Below are 14,645 nucleotides of genomic sequence, written 5' to 3'. Positions count from 1 at the left end.
ACATCTGTGGAAAGAAAGGGCAACTGGTTAATAGCAAGAACCTCTTTAAAACACTCCTGAGGCCCTTTAATCTATAGGCTTTGGCAAATTTTATAGTTCCAAAATTCCCTTGCAAGCTGCTTGTAAAATATAGCAAATTAATTCTTTTAATGGCTTGTGCAAACCCTTTACTCACCACACTACTTCATGCAGGGTTTGTGGGCTGCCAGTAAATCTCTCTGGGTTGTTTCTCCAGAGGTGCAGTCCTTAAAGCTTTTGGGAATAAATCAGATAACCACTGCTGGCTGATGATGCTGAATCAAACCGTTGAGCTGGGAGTGCTAGATGTGGGGTGAATTATCCATGCAAAAAATAAGCTTCTGTTTTTTTATGTCTTTGATGGAGAGGTGAACTAGAGGGGAATAAAACAGTACGAGAAGACAGAATTCTTATCTGTTGTAAGTCTTTGGAGATCAGTTCTTTCAACAGCCAGAGAGTTAAAAAAAATAGTCCAACAAAAGACTTTCTTTCAAACCCCTTTATACAATCATTCGCAATGAGACAGATCTAAACACTATCTTTGCTGCAGGACTCTGACCTTACCTGTTGTCTAGATTATCACAAGCAAACAAGTGACATCTGTGTGCCCCACAGGGATGCTGGGACAATGTGAAGATATAGTGTCTGATTGCTTTGACATTGACCCCAGGGTTGTTATCACAGACATCTCACCAACTCAAGCAGCTGGTCATCAAGAAAGAGGAAAAGGACTTTCTGATTGCCTCCTGCCAGCACGCCAGGAAGACTAGGACATTGAAGGATGATAGCATCAGTATGCACCTCACCCCCTCCTAAATACTACTTCATGTTGCCAAGTGGAGCTGTGATTGGGGCAGTGATGTGCTGATATGGATGTACTACGTAATTTTAATGTGGTGGAAGAGCCTTGGAGATGGAGACTTCAGTGAGCTCTTAAAAATATCCTTAATATCTGATGCTCTGTCAGCTCTTGCCAGGATTTCCTTCCCTGTGGAGGAAGGAATGTCAGGAATAGCAAAAAATGCTGCAGCAGATGATGGATGCTCTAACAATAAGAGCAACACATGTTGAATAAAGTAGTAAGTCTCCCCTTCAAGGTTTGGACATCTTTACTTCAATCCCAGCCCTGAACTGAGACACATCTTGGTTGTCCAGAAATAGGTGGTTTCAGCCTAGAGCTGAAAGATAAGGATGGAAGATAAGGTGGAAGATAAGGAAGATAAGGATGACAAAGGTTTTGATATGGTAGAAGAAAAATACCCCTCACCTACACTCTGACTTAAAGTAACCAATTGCTAGACATAGCTGGTTAAATGCACTATTTAACTTCAGAATATGGCATGATAACATTTTTTTTCTGTTATTTTTAATTATATATTAGCACAGAAATTACCTAAGACAGGTAAAAAACCTGAGGACTACTTGTAGTAGTAATAGCCTTGCAGACCATACTGGAGGAATTGAAAGGGATGTTCAGGATCTAGTGAGTATGCAGGCTCTTCCTTGTCAGCACAGGCAGTCCATGAAAGCTTAACATTCAAGACTGCAGAAATGTTAGGCAAGAAAATTGATAAGATCTTGTATTGGCTAAAAGACTCCCGAGTGATACTGTTCTTCCTAGGAATTTATACACTGCTCTAGTCTACCATAAAGTTTATTGCCATTGACCTCCCTCTAGTAAAAGTAACATATGCTGTTTTATCACAGGCAATACAGATTGCTGTTTTCAGAAGTCTCCGAGAACCAGTAGCTGATGACAACCTCCCTGACCTTGGTTATTGGTGATACTCCATCAATACATTAACAAGGCTGATAACTGAGAGTTTAAGCAAGACCAGAGTATGGAGCATTTCCTGCAAAAGCTGCTTTGTTTTATGTTAGTGCTTGTGGCTGGAAATTGTCCATAATAAATATATTCCAGACACAACACCTGAGGCTCTGATGGCCAGTGCCTTTCCTGATTCCTCTCTCAACTGCTTTCCACAATTGCATCCAGGCCACTCTCTCATCAGAAACTTTCACAGTTAGAAGTAGCCCAGAAGTTTTCCCCCTGTGGGTGTTACATTGGGCTCCTTGGGAATGCAAAGCAGGGCACTTTTCTCAGAAGGTTTCTTTAGGCTAAAGAAGAAGTTAATGTCACTGTCCTACTTTGAGAAGACTTTCCAAATGTGCACACAGCAGTGTTTTCTATTAAAATTTTCTTTTGTTGCTACGGTTTACTGGGTTTGGGTGCTCTTTTTATTTTGGGGGATTTCTTGCCCCTGAACACAGGACAGACAGGTAAATGTCAACATGCATGCTAGCTGCCACGATGCTGTCCATATCAGATCCTTAATGGAGTCAGGCTGAAATCCAGCTCATACTCAGGGCAACCAACCATGGCCCGATTAGTCTGGTCTTGAAATAATTACCTTGAAACAAAAGTCATAGGACCACTGGGCAAGCCAGGATGCCATTGGCCTTCTTGGCCCCCTGGGCACACTGCTGGCTCCTGTTCAGCCGGCTGTCAATCACCCCCCAGGTCCCTCTCTGACTGGCAGCTCTCCAGCCACTCCTCCCCAAGCCTGTAGCCCTGCTGGGGGTTGTTGTGGCCCAAGGGCAGCCCCCGGCATTTGCCCTCAGTGAAACTCCCCCAGTTGGGCTCAGCCCATGGCTCCAGCCTGTCCAGGTCTCTCTGCAGAGCCTCCCCACCCTCGAGCACATCAACACTCCCACCCAACTGGGTGTCATCTGCAAACTGACTGAGGGTGCCCTCGATCCCCTCGTCTAGATCATTAATAAAGATGTTAAACAGGAGTGGCCCCAACACCCAGCCCTGGGGGACACCTCTTGTGACCAACTGGATTTAACTCCGTTCACCACAACTCTTTGGGCACGGCCATCCAGACAGTTTTTTACCCAGAAAGTGTGTGCCCAAATCCTCCTTGTAAAAGAGAATCTGGTTGCATATTACAGCTAAATGATGTAGAAGTTGTCCAGTGCCATGTTTTGCCATCCTGTCCCTGTGACAGGCAGATCTGATGGCGTTTTCTAATTCTGGTAAAATGGGCTGCTTCCTGTAAGGGAGTTATTACTTGCAAGTAGAGAGGCATTCGGCTGATTTGATCAGTGGGGCAATTAATAAGAAATTTCTTTCCAAGCCAAGTATGCTGTTAGGAATCTGAGCTTCTTTTTTCAGGTCACTATTTTAATTTTAATGTTAATGGGCTAGGGTGTGCTACTTTCCAGGAGATGCAATCATGTTAGAGGGTTTCAGTGGCCCCATATTATTATAGTAACTATAATGAAGTAGGAGGCATGATCAAAGAGCATTATTCATCTTAATAATTGCCATATTTATGGTATTACTGATTAAATAGTTTATAAGCCAATTGAGAAAACACACCTGCCTTGGTACACAAAAGAACACCTTTCAAATAAAATCAACTGAGAACAGGAAAGTCCTACCCTTTCATCCTGTGCTTGAGCATGGTGCAACAGGTAACAGTAGCTTTGTCCTTGATAAGTTATGCAGGAATATTCTTTCCCATTTCACTTGTGGTGAGGACTGGGAAGCTGTGTGTGATATCTCATTTTCCCTATGGCACTAACAATGTAGTCCCTCCTTGGTGGTGGAAAAACCAATGGACAGCCCATATTTCTGCTGTCACTCCAGCCCAGAAATGCTGTATGACAAACTAAACAGCCAGCGAGATGTCTGGTGAAAGATCTAAGTGTCTGTTTCCATTGCACTGTTAGCAGCCAGACACTGCCAGGTGAAAAATCCTGTTCATGTGTTGGAGAAATTATTACAGCATTGTCTCTTTTTTAAGTTACCACTGTGGTTCAAGACTAAATTAAAAGCATCATGCTGTTTCCCTCACAATCCCAGTTCCAGTCCTAAAGTCAGCAAGGGAGCATACTCAGTACAAAATTCTTCCAGGCACATGAAGTAAACAAAATAATAATAATGATAATAAATACTATATATATTTTCTTGTCCTTCAGCTGAAATAATCTTAGAGGTTACTTTAAAGGATAATTTAATTTGGAAGTTTCCCTAGGTGTCTTTTCTCCAGTCCCACCTGGGCAATCTACCTTGACTAATTTCTCAGCTTGAATGACAATGTTTTATATTTGTTTGTTTCTTCTCCCACTTAGAAATGGAGTGGTATCTGTTTAAAGAGACTCTTACAGTGAACGGTCAGGATAGCAAACTTACGATATTGCTAGTCTGAATTTAAAAATCTGCAAACTTTATTCAATCCTGATGGCAAATAAGACAATGTAAGTTTTGTGTGCTTGGTTAACATTTTTTTTCCTCTTTACTTCTGCTTCATTCACTGCACAAAATGGATAGCATTCCCTACAAGTAGAGTATATCTCACCCAGCTTCTGCAATCTGAAAATTACTGTCTGTATGGGCTCCCTTTCTGCTGAATGGAAGGAGGTAGGCACTGCCAGATAGTAATTCAGTCTGTCTTTAAGTAGGTCTGAGACAGATGTGATGAGTTGTCTTCTTAGAGACTTCTATATTTCTCTGCTGACCCACAAGGGAACCGAGGCAACCTGCATACATCAAATGTCTCCTTTTCAGACAGCTAAAATTAGGTGAGATGTATCTCATCCTCAGCATAGTTCTTCATTGTTTAGTGTATAGCCCAATGCCACATTTTCTGTAATGCTATTACAGAATCACAGAATCATTCAGGTTGGAAAAGCCCCTTGGGATCATTGAGTCCAACCATCAGCTCGACTCTACAAAGTTCTCCCCCACACCACATCCCCCAACATCTCATCTGAACGAACCTTAAACACACCCAGGGATGGGGACTCCACCCCCTCCCCGGGCAGCCCATTCCACTGTCTGAACACTCTTTCTGTGAAAAATTTTAGCCTAATGTCCAGTCTAATCCTTCAGCAACCAATGTCCATTACCTCCATGGGATTTGGTTGGCAATGGAGTATCTAAGAGTGGAGGTTATCTCACCAGCTATAGACCTTTACTGGGTGAGTTTAGCATGCAACCTGAGCATCCTAAACTCTCTTTATGTCAATGGAGAGAAGCACACACTTTTGCATCTGTTTTAATATGAGATTAATCTTTCTCTAGAAGTGCCTGTATTTGAGTTCTCTGTGCCTAACTGAATGAGAATTGCTGTTATTGCCCTGTCTAGATAGCTGCTGTTTAGGCAGATGAACCCCATGAAGTGCTCTGTGAACATGAATTAGTTTGTTTCATAGCTCCCCCTAAGGAAAGTGAAGGCAATATCTGAATTTGACACAGAACAAATTAATAGTGTTTTTCAATCAAAACCATTTGCTGGTTTTAATTGTGGACTCTGACACAGCTAGACCTTAACATTCCTGTGGATCTACATGGAATTTTTCAAAGAACAACCCTCATTCATTCTTTAATGAAAAATATATCAAGAAATGTGTGATTTGCCAGTCCATAGCCTGAATAAGGAAAATCCTGTTATGATTTACCTGTGTGCTTTGTCCAGTATCAAATTGCAAATGAGATATTCTAAGTTGTGTGCGTGACTTATTTTCATTATAGGACGTTCTGTTTGCAAAATAGTTTAATAAATTTGCATGTGTTTCATGGTGTTACTTAGGCTTTCTAAACTGCAAGTTAGGGAATAAAAAAAAAAAAAAAAAAGATTGATTAAATCTTACTCTTAACTTGTTTCCACTGGAAAAGCATGCTAATGTGCACACCCTCACAGTTGCTCATGATGTGAATATTAGCTTGGCTTGTCAGAGAAAGATGAGAGCAAGTTTGGGTCTGAGTAAATGATGGGAAAACTTAGCAAGAAGTTCTTGTCACTGTATCTTGTAGTTGTGTACTTTGAGAAATGGAGCTTTACAGGCTCCAGGAGGTGAACAATACTCCACAGCTTGAGGACTCTGGTGACTTGACATTGCAATGTCACTTGAGCAGCTTTCAGCCTTCACCATCCACAGAGTCCTTATTATGGCCTTACAACGTATAAAAGTGGCTTATAGGAAAGGTGCAGACTTTTTACCCAGTGAATGGTTAACAATTTCCTTTCCAAGTCAGTGTGATCTTTTCTTACCAGCAACATTCAACTGCCTGCCTCACATTTCTGCGGTTGGTGTAGATGAGGAATGTGTACTGCATGGTAAAATGAGCTATGGGGGGAGAGCTTATGTGGACAGGTCATACTGGTTTTTATGTGATAGCCAGGAGGGAGCTCTCCTGTTCTGGTAGGGTCTATTTGCTATGATTTGTAGCTGCAATCGTGAATGATTACAGTATGTCAGAAGGGTGTATCATTAGAGCTGTTGCAGAGGTGATTATGAGGTGGAGCCATGAGGCCCTGGAGCATCTTAACTGCGTTATTTGCCCTCCTGAATGTCCAGTAAAACCTGAAAATTGAGTGGGCAGGAGGGAAAAGCTGTTGACAGCCAGAAAGTCACTATAATACAAAAGACTTCAACTTGGCACCAGGCAACCATTTAAGTCGTTGCAAACAATTAAGATTATATTTCCCCAGAAAAAAGCTATTTCTTCAGAAAAAGTTCCATGATGGAAGCTTTATGTTTTATTTGCTATCTGCTGTCACATCTTGATTAGTCTTGGGACTGGCCCACACATGTTTATTGCACCTATTTATTCACATAAATTTGAAGAATAATATCATTAGGTAGGTGCCTTTTCCTGTTGCATCTGTTTTCAAGCCCTGCAGTGACCTTCAGCCTGAAAGTTTCATGAGGGCAACTAAGAAACCCAAGAATCTTAGGGCCCAATTTCACCACACAAAAATATTTATTTATCCTAGAAAAGATTTAGTAGATCACTAACTGAACAAAGCTAAAAAGCACTGCCATAGTTTAAAATTAGTTTATCAAAATAGGCTACTCTAATATCACCAGATTTGTGTGCTGGAGTGACACACATGTGAGTTAATATCTGTAATTGTGCATGTGTGAGGGAGTGAAGAGGTTGGAATAGCCCAAATAAAAGAAGAACACAGATTCTCTGCTCAGTTGCTCACAACTCGAACTCCACAGTGGTTTGGTTCTGGGAGCGGCTGTTAGTTTGGATGTGCATCCCGTGGAGCCAGTTTGGAGCTAAAAGCAGGATGGTTGCATCCACACAGTACTGCACCTTCAGGAATTAGATGCGTTCAGGAGTGTGGCACAACTGTACCTGCACCTTCCCTGGCAGGGTTTAGCAGCTGGGACTTCATGTCACAAAAGCATGGTTTCATTGTGTCCGGGACCATATTGACACTGGAGCTGCATAGACACGTGTGTGTGGTTTATGACTGAGCTAATAACCCTTATCAGAACACAGTCAGAGGCTTTACACGAATATCTGCATTCAGGTTTCATAGCTCATGATAATGATGAGTTGACGTGACTAAGAATAAATCATATTGATATGAAAAGTGTATATAGTCAAGTGCCTTGGACTAGCATTTTTCATTAAAGCGATGTACTTATTCGAGTGGATCTAGAGGAGGACCATGAAAATGATCAGAGGGATGGAAGACCTCTGCTATGAAGAAAGGCTGACAGAGTTGGGGATGTTCAGCCTGGAGAATAGAAGGCTCCAGGGAGTCCTTATTATGGCCTTATAATCTATAAAAGTGACATAGAAAAGATGGAGACTTTTTATCAAGGCCTGTAGTGACAGGACAAGGGGCAACAGTTTTAAATTGAAAGAAAGAAAGAGAGTACAATTAGATTGGAGATAAGGAAAACAAAAAAAAATTATGATCAGGGTGGTAAGACAATGGAAGAAGTTTCCCAGAGAAGCTGTGGCTGCCCCTCCCTGGCAGGGTTCCAGACAGGTTGGACGGGGCTTTGGGCAACCTGGGCTAGTGGAAGGTGGCCCTGCCCATGGCAGGGGCTGGCTTGGAACTAGATGAGCTTTGAAAGTCCCTTCCAACCCAAACTGTTCTATGGTTCTCTGTTTCTATGAATAAATGTTTCAGTCTGCACCTGTGCATTTTTCTACATAGGGATTACTGAATTCTACAACATTTTCAGGGTGTTGTGGCAATGCAAACAATAACTATTGATTTCTGGAGAACTCTGTTCTAATCTCTCCAGGACATGTTGCAGTTTGAAGTTATGCTTGTTTCTCAGTTTTTGGAATAAACAGATTAGACCATGTCAGAATTTTGTTCTGTTTTTTCCCAGCAAGAATGAGGTCAATCTCTGAAGTGATGTGTTTGGGGGCTAAGATAACTACGTAAGTACAGCTGAAAACATGTCCCACTGCCTGATCAATGTCTCGTATTTACACTTCCCTTATGGACAGGATTTGACCTGATGGATTCGTTCAGTGTGAAACAGATATTTGGAATGAAAGAAAATGGAATTCAGAGCGCTTATGTACGACTTGGAAGCTTCCCTGTTGTTCAGAAAACTGAGTGAGTACCATGTTTTTTCACTTGATTTTCATCTGAGCCTCTGCTTTACATTATTTTGTTCCTCTAGGTTAATCTAGAGCAGTTATCTAGTACCTACACATATATAGCTGCTTTGATCTGTTCTTTCAGTTCAGCTGGCACAGAATTTATAAAATGTAGTCGGGAGCCTCCACACCAGATGCTCCATCCTGGTAGAGTGTGAGCTGGTTTTGGTGTATCTCAGTGGTTGTGAAGAGCAGTGTCAAGATGTTCACAAAGGAATTTAGGGCTTAATAAATAGCTTCTAAAAGGAATATTTGGTATCACTCCCATTGAGATATGTTTTTGCTAATCACAAGAGACCAGTTCCTAGCAGATATTGTTATCAGGTAGCTAATATGGGTTTTGGCCTTGTAAAAGAATGAGCAATTTTTAATCCTGTGTCAACATGGATTGAATCCTTGGAGCCTTTTATGACCTAAGGCTGCCAGTTGTGTCAGAGTCTATCAGAACAGTTTCTCTTTGTGTTGTCACTTGAGTCCTGCTAGCATTAGCCTTGAAAAGAGTGAGTGCATAATTTCACCGAGAAACCATGAGCCATAGATTGAATTGTCATCATTAACATTTTTGCAGTAAATTTCTCTGTGCTGGTTTGAACTTCAGCTTAAAAAATCGATAGTAATTCTTCTCCTTCTTATGGATGAAGGCTGTTACTTTTTATTCTGGTTTAGACCCCTTACTCTGCTCACTGCATCTTTGAGGTTGTCCTGTGACTTGCATTTACTTGATTTCACAATATTTTTTTCATCCTGGAGCCAACCTAGCTTGATTTGCCCTTCTCCCCTCCCCCTCTTTCTCCATATAAATACACAGTCCTTAAAAAAAAAAAAAAAAAGTAAAAAGATTATAAAAGATGATATACTGAAAGGAAAACTGCTCTAAAGTCCATAAATGATGTCAAGTCTCAGGGTAAGTAAATTCACGATCTAGGAGAAGGCCAGCCAACTGAAGACACCTTGGTCTTGATATGCAGTATATACATAACTGGGGGGGATAAATCTATTTTGTTTGGCTCACAGTAGTCTCTGGGTAGAATCTCTGCTTGCTGCAGCTTGTAACAGCCAGTGGTAGTGTGCTTTATCATTGTAAAGCATTACCACCAAGACTACATAGAAAGAAGCCCTTGAGGTGAGGAAGCCCAGTTTGAACGTAAGTTCTGGGAATGATGATGTACTGAATCTGAGCTCTGGGTGATGCTGTGACAAATAGGACTAGAGCAATCCTTGGGTGTATAGGCAGGTACTGTCAAGTAAGAGCTGACTATCTCTGTAGTCATATAGAATTCATATAGAATGGGTTTGGGATGAAAGAGACCTTAAAGATATAGTTCCAACCCCCTGCCATGGGCAGGGACACCTTCCACTAGCCCAGGTTGCCCAAAGCCCCGTCCAACCTGGCCTTGAACCCTTCCAGGGAGGGGGCAGCCACAGCTTCTCTGGGCAACCTGTGCCAGGGCCTCACCACCCTCACAGTGAAGAATTTCTTCCTTATTTCTAATCTAAATCTACCCTCTTTCAGTTTAAAACCATTACTTCTCACCCTATTGCTACGCTGTCTCATAAATAGTCCCTCCCCATCTTTCCTGTAGCCCCTCTCAGCCCTGGAAGGCTGCGATAAGGTCTCCCTGGAGCCTTCTCTTCTCCAGGCTGAACACCCCAACTCTCTCAGCCTGTCCTCACAGGGGGGTGCTCCAGACCCCTGAGAATTTTTGTGGCCTACTATGGCCCCGCTTGAGCAGGTCTGTGTCCTTCTTATGTTGGGGGCCCCAGAGCTGGACCCAGCACTGCAGGGGGGTCTCATGAGAGCAGAGTGGAGAGAATCACCTCCCTCAACCTGCTGGCCACGCTTCTCTTCAGGCAACTCGGTCATCACTGCTGTCGTGCTATGTCCAGTCTTTGTTTCCATAATTCAGTAGATAGAAGTGGACTGGATAAAAGTTTAAAGAACTGTGAAGCAAGTCTAATAGTGTGAAATTAAAGAAGTGCAGTGTAGTCAGGTAAAATTAAGAAGCGGTTAACAATTGAGGTGATTGTTCTCTGCAAGAACGTCTGGGAAACAAAAATTTAGTAAAGGGTCTTTGGTGCTAGGGATAGTGGCAGACTGAAGGTCAGTAGCTACCTGTTAATGACATCAGAAAACAGTGTGGAAGAAGGGTATGCTCTTAAAAATGAATGTAATTAACCGCTGGAACAAGTTAGCACAGATTACAGAGAGTTATCTATTTGCATTCCTTTTTCAAATTAAGAGTTGAAGTACTTTGTTATTATTTCTGTTGTTTTCCCAGGAAGACTTATGGAGTGAAGCCAGACAACCAGCTATGATGACTTGCACCCATTTATTTGTTGCTGTTGTTCCTAAAATAAGTAGAATATTTTATTGCCCAGGACAATAAGAAGTAAAACATCCTTAATTGATAGATGGAAATGACTAAGCGTACTTTTTGAATAATTATCTGAAACATGGAATTAAAGAAGAACTTCTATACTTTCAGCTTTCTGTATTTTAACTTTCATACTCCAGTGGTTTGGGAATGAACCCATGAAAGGTGTCTGCATATTTGGTTCATTTTAGCCTTTGGATGTCAGGATTCTGAGATGGTGCATATAGGGTCATTACTCAAAGAAAATCAAATCTTTTAAAGCTGCACAAAACTGATAACTGGAATAATAAACAAAACAAAAACATCTGTCCTGTCTTGCAGATAACCTCAAGCAATGTTTAGCAACTGATAGCAACATCTCATAATTATATACGGAATCATTAACTGAGTAATATATGTAATTCACTTTATTATCTGCTTAAAGGATTTGTATCCTTTTATATAAGCACTAGAACTTTTTAAAAGTGACAGCTTCTCTGCCTGGGATATGTACCTATTTATTTTCCAGTCTGTAGCCTACAACTATGAACTTTCTTCCTTTTTTTGTGGTGAGGCATCCTGTGATGGTTCTGTGAGCAAACAAACAGCAGCCAGGAACTTGGCTGCAGTCAATACCCTGGTCACTGATGGACTTACAGGTCTCTCTAGCTGGCTGAGGGCTGGTCCGTAAATGTGGCTGGTGCTTCTCCTCACTCCTCAGGTAACGGGCTGTCTTATCATTTGCTCACGGTTCCTCAGTGGATCTTCTGGCTAAAGCTGTGCCCCATATTTCTGGTTTTGGGTACTAGGTCTTGTTTCTCATTACTGTTGCCTTGGCTAATGCCAAGATTTTGGCTCACTATCTTGTTCAGTCTTCCATCTGTTTCTCTTAGTCCTGACTCCAGAGCCTTCCTCCTGGACATATCCATCCCTCAATTTTGTCTTACCCGGTATAGTTCCAGACTGGCTTGGTCCTAACCTCAGCTGCCATCTCAAAGAACTTCCTGATGCTTGACCTAGCTTCTAGTCATGTTCTGTTTGCTCTTTATATTGATACACTGCTGTCTTCCCCAGTTTCCAAGTCTTGGGTTATTTTGGGCATGAATACCTTGGTGTGTTTGCCCAGGGACTCTGTCTCATGACATCAACCTTGACTTCAGTTACCTGCCTTGGGTTTCTTTGTGAGCCCTTGCCCTAGTGTCATCATTTGTTCTGCTCCACAGAGAAGAAGATTCTACACAAAGCTACTAACTCCTCTTACACTAAAGGTGAAACCTGTTGAATGCTTCCTTGTTCCTCGCTTGTTCTCAAATGTATATTTCACATGAAGAACAGCAGAGACAGCTACGATTCTTCAGTTTGGAGAATAGAAGGCTTGGAGGGGATCTTATTCATGTGTATAAATACCTGATGGGGAGGAAGCGAATAAGATGGAGCCAGAATCTTCTCAGTGATATCCATTGAGAGGATAAGAAGCAATGGGGAAAAATTAAAATCAGGAAATTCAATCTGAACATAAGAAAACCCTTTAGACTAGATGATCTCAAGAGATCCCTTCCACCCTCAATGATTCTGGCATTTACAAGTCAATGTTCCACCTTCCCCCCTCTCTGCCAGCCCTGTCTTTCCCATACCAGAGGCAGCTGTTAGTCCTGCTCTGTGACCTGTCCGAAAATTTCTCATGGTGCTGGAGTTGGAAAAAGACCAAGATACTGTGCTGAATTCAGGGATGAGACACATCATTCCTTTCTCTAAGGAAGTGGTGAGAGCAGACTCCCAGCTGAAGGATCTTGCTGTGCCCCCAATCTGATCTCATGACCTCTATTGCCAGACAAGTGCTTGTCATGTAGAAGAAGAAATGTGTGTCCAAATCTGCTGTGAAGTGAGTAGAAATATGTCTATTAGGAGCACACCTGAGGAGTTCTTTCTAGGTTGCTTCTTAACTACCCAATGAAACAGGGTAAATTCATGGACCCCATCACTAGACCCATATCATTTGTGCTCTTCACCTCTTCATGTGTTCATGTCAAGTTAGTTTTGGCTGATGTCAAGCAATGTTATCACAGACAATGCCTGGACCTGGTGTGGAGGATGAAGCATGCCAGACACTGCTCCCCAAAGGCAGTTTAGATACGATCACTCTCTTTGGGAAAGGAGCATTTGGCTGAACTGCACTCACAGCTAATGAATGGACCCTGACCATTATTTACTACAGTGGATGTAGAGTCTCTTACTTGTAACAAGCTGAAGGAGATTAAGCATGACTGAGGTGGAATGACTGAAGGCTTTTTTTGGTCTTTTAGAGAGTAAAAGACTGAGGGGAGAACTGGTAAACATACAAAAGACTGCAGCAAAGAGTGTTGTTCACATGGTTCCCTGTGGAAAAAAGTTGTTTCAGGAAGATTAAACTGCAGCAAATGAGATTTAGGATAGACTTTTTCTGCAGCATGTTGGATAGTGAAGCACAGAAAGAAATTACCTGGAGAGGTTGTGTCTATTCCATCACTGAGGTTTCTGAATTAGAGGCCAAAAGAATGTCTGCCAAGGATGTATGGGTGGAGTTGATTCTGTGTTATGAACAGTCTGATAGCCGTTTCTTTTCCTTTTTTTTTTTTTTTTGGCTGTCATTCTAAGAGCCTCTGGTGATGTGATGCATATGGAAATGGACAGGCTTTCTCCAACCTTGCTTTGCAGAGCTTAGTGACTTACATTTCACATTAGTAGTTTTTAGCTGTTGTAAAAGTGGTAAGATTTCCCAAATACATGAATTATGCTCTTCCTCACTGAATGCAGACACCCTATTAATTGTTGATAAATTCAGTGTCTGAAATCAGAACTTATTTTTCTCCATTGTGTTATTATTACAAATGTAGGATCTCATGCTGATTGTCACAGATGTAGGCTCTTGTGCCAAGCAAAGCATGAAAGAAGGAGTCTATACATTGAAAATGGGCAATGGCTAAAAGAGCCTAGTTATTACCAATTTTTCTCTGTGGAAATTGTGATTCGCCTGACCTTCTAACTGGGTTAATTAACTCTTAGACTAACCTGCAGCACTGGGGGATTCTCTTGTCTTGTAGTTTTATAAGAGCCTCTTCTGCAATCTATCCTGTTGTCAGAATTATAGACCAAGGAGATGGCAGAGTGCTCCCTGTAGGTACCAGGCATTCAGCAAAGCTCCATAATATGGATCATCAGTTCAATTCAGCCTTGAGTGAAAGAAGGAAATAAAACATTTCTGGGGACAGTAATTCCTGCCCTTGGATTCCTAAGTAAAGCTGAACTTCTAGATGGAGCTCACTTTTTAGAGAGGAAATGAATGAAAACACATAAACAAAGTTGTTATTTATGCGGTAATGCATCTCTAAAAGATGCAGAGACCAAGGACTGAAGAAACAGCTTTTATCATATCTTCAGAGCAAGGAGAGTGTCTTTAGATTTTCTTTTGGCATGAAGCCTTTCTCTGTTGGGAACTTGCAGCCAGTTCTTTGGCACCTTTAGAAATCAGTTAAGGGTGACAGGTAATAGGTCATTATAGCTTTCTATCAGTTTAAATCTAGCTGATGGGCCATTTGTCAGCCTCTGTGTGATGAGATGTGGCCAGACTCACAAGGATACTTAGGTACCTAACTCCCAGTTATTTCTGTGGGCATTAAGCATTTGAAAAGCCTCTTTCAATTTAAGTTCACATGATCATATTCCTGTTCCCATCTCAGAGTATCCAGAAACACTGTCTTAGCACAGGGGCCAGCAGCGGTCTCTTCCAGATTTGGTTGTGAGTTGTCAGGCCCAAGGCTCAGCGTGGTGTCTTGGGGCATTAATTTTAACCTCCCTGCTCT

At 41.7% G+C, this 14,645-nt stretch overlaps 1 protein-coding gene across 1 annotated transcript in view; it reads left to right on the top strand.

The window, feature by feature from the left end:
- Window positions 1-14,645, top strand: part of COL22A1 (collagen type XXII alpha 1 chain) — a 244,421-nt gene that overhangs the window by 80,802 nt on the left and 148,974 nt on the right. Inside the window, exon 5 of the mRNA XM_026843424.1 lies at window positions 8,297-8,408. Coding sequence (XP_026699225.1) covers window positions 8,297-8,408 — 112 coding nt within the window. The remainder of the gene's footprint in view (window positions 1-8,296; window positions 8,409-14,645) is intronic.

Source organism: Athene cunicularia (assembly GCF_003259725.1).
Source record: "Athene cunicularia isolate RWA chromosome 2 unlocalized genomic scaffold, athCun1 chr2_part1, whole genome shotgun sequence".
In the NCBI taxonomy this organism is placed as follows: domain Eukaryota; kingdom Metazoa; phylum Chordata; class Aves; order Strigiformes; family Strigidae; genus Athene; species Athene cunicularia.
This window is presented reverse-complemented; position numbering and strand designations above follow the sequence as displayed.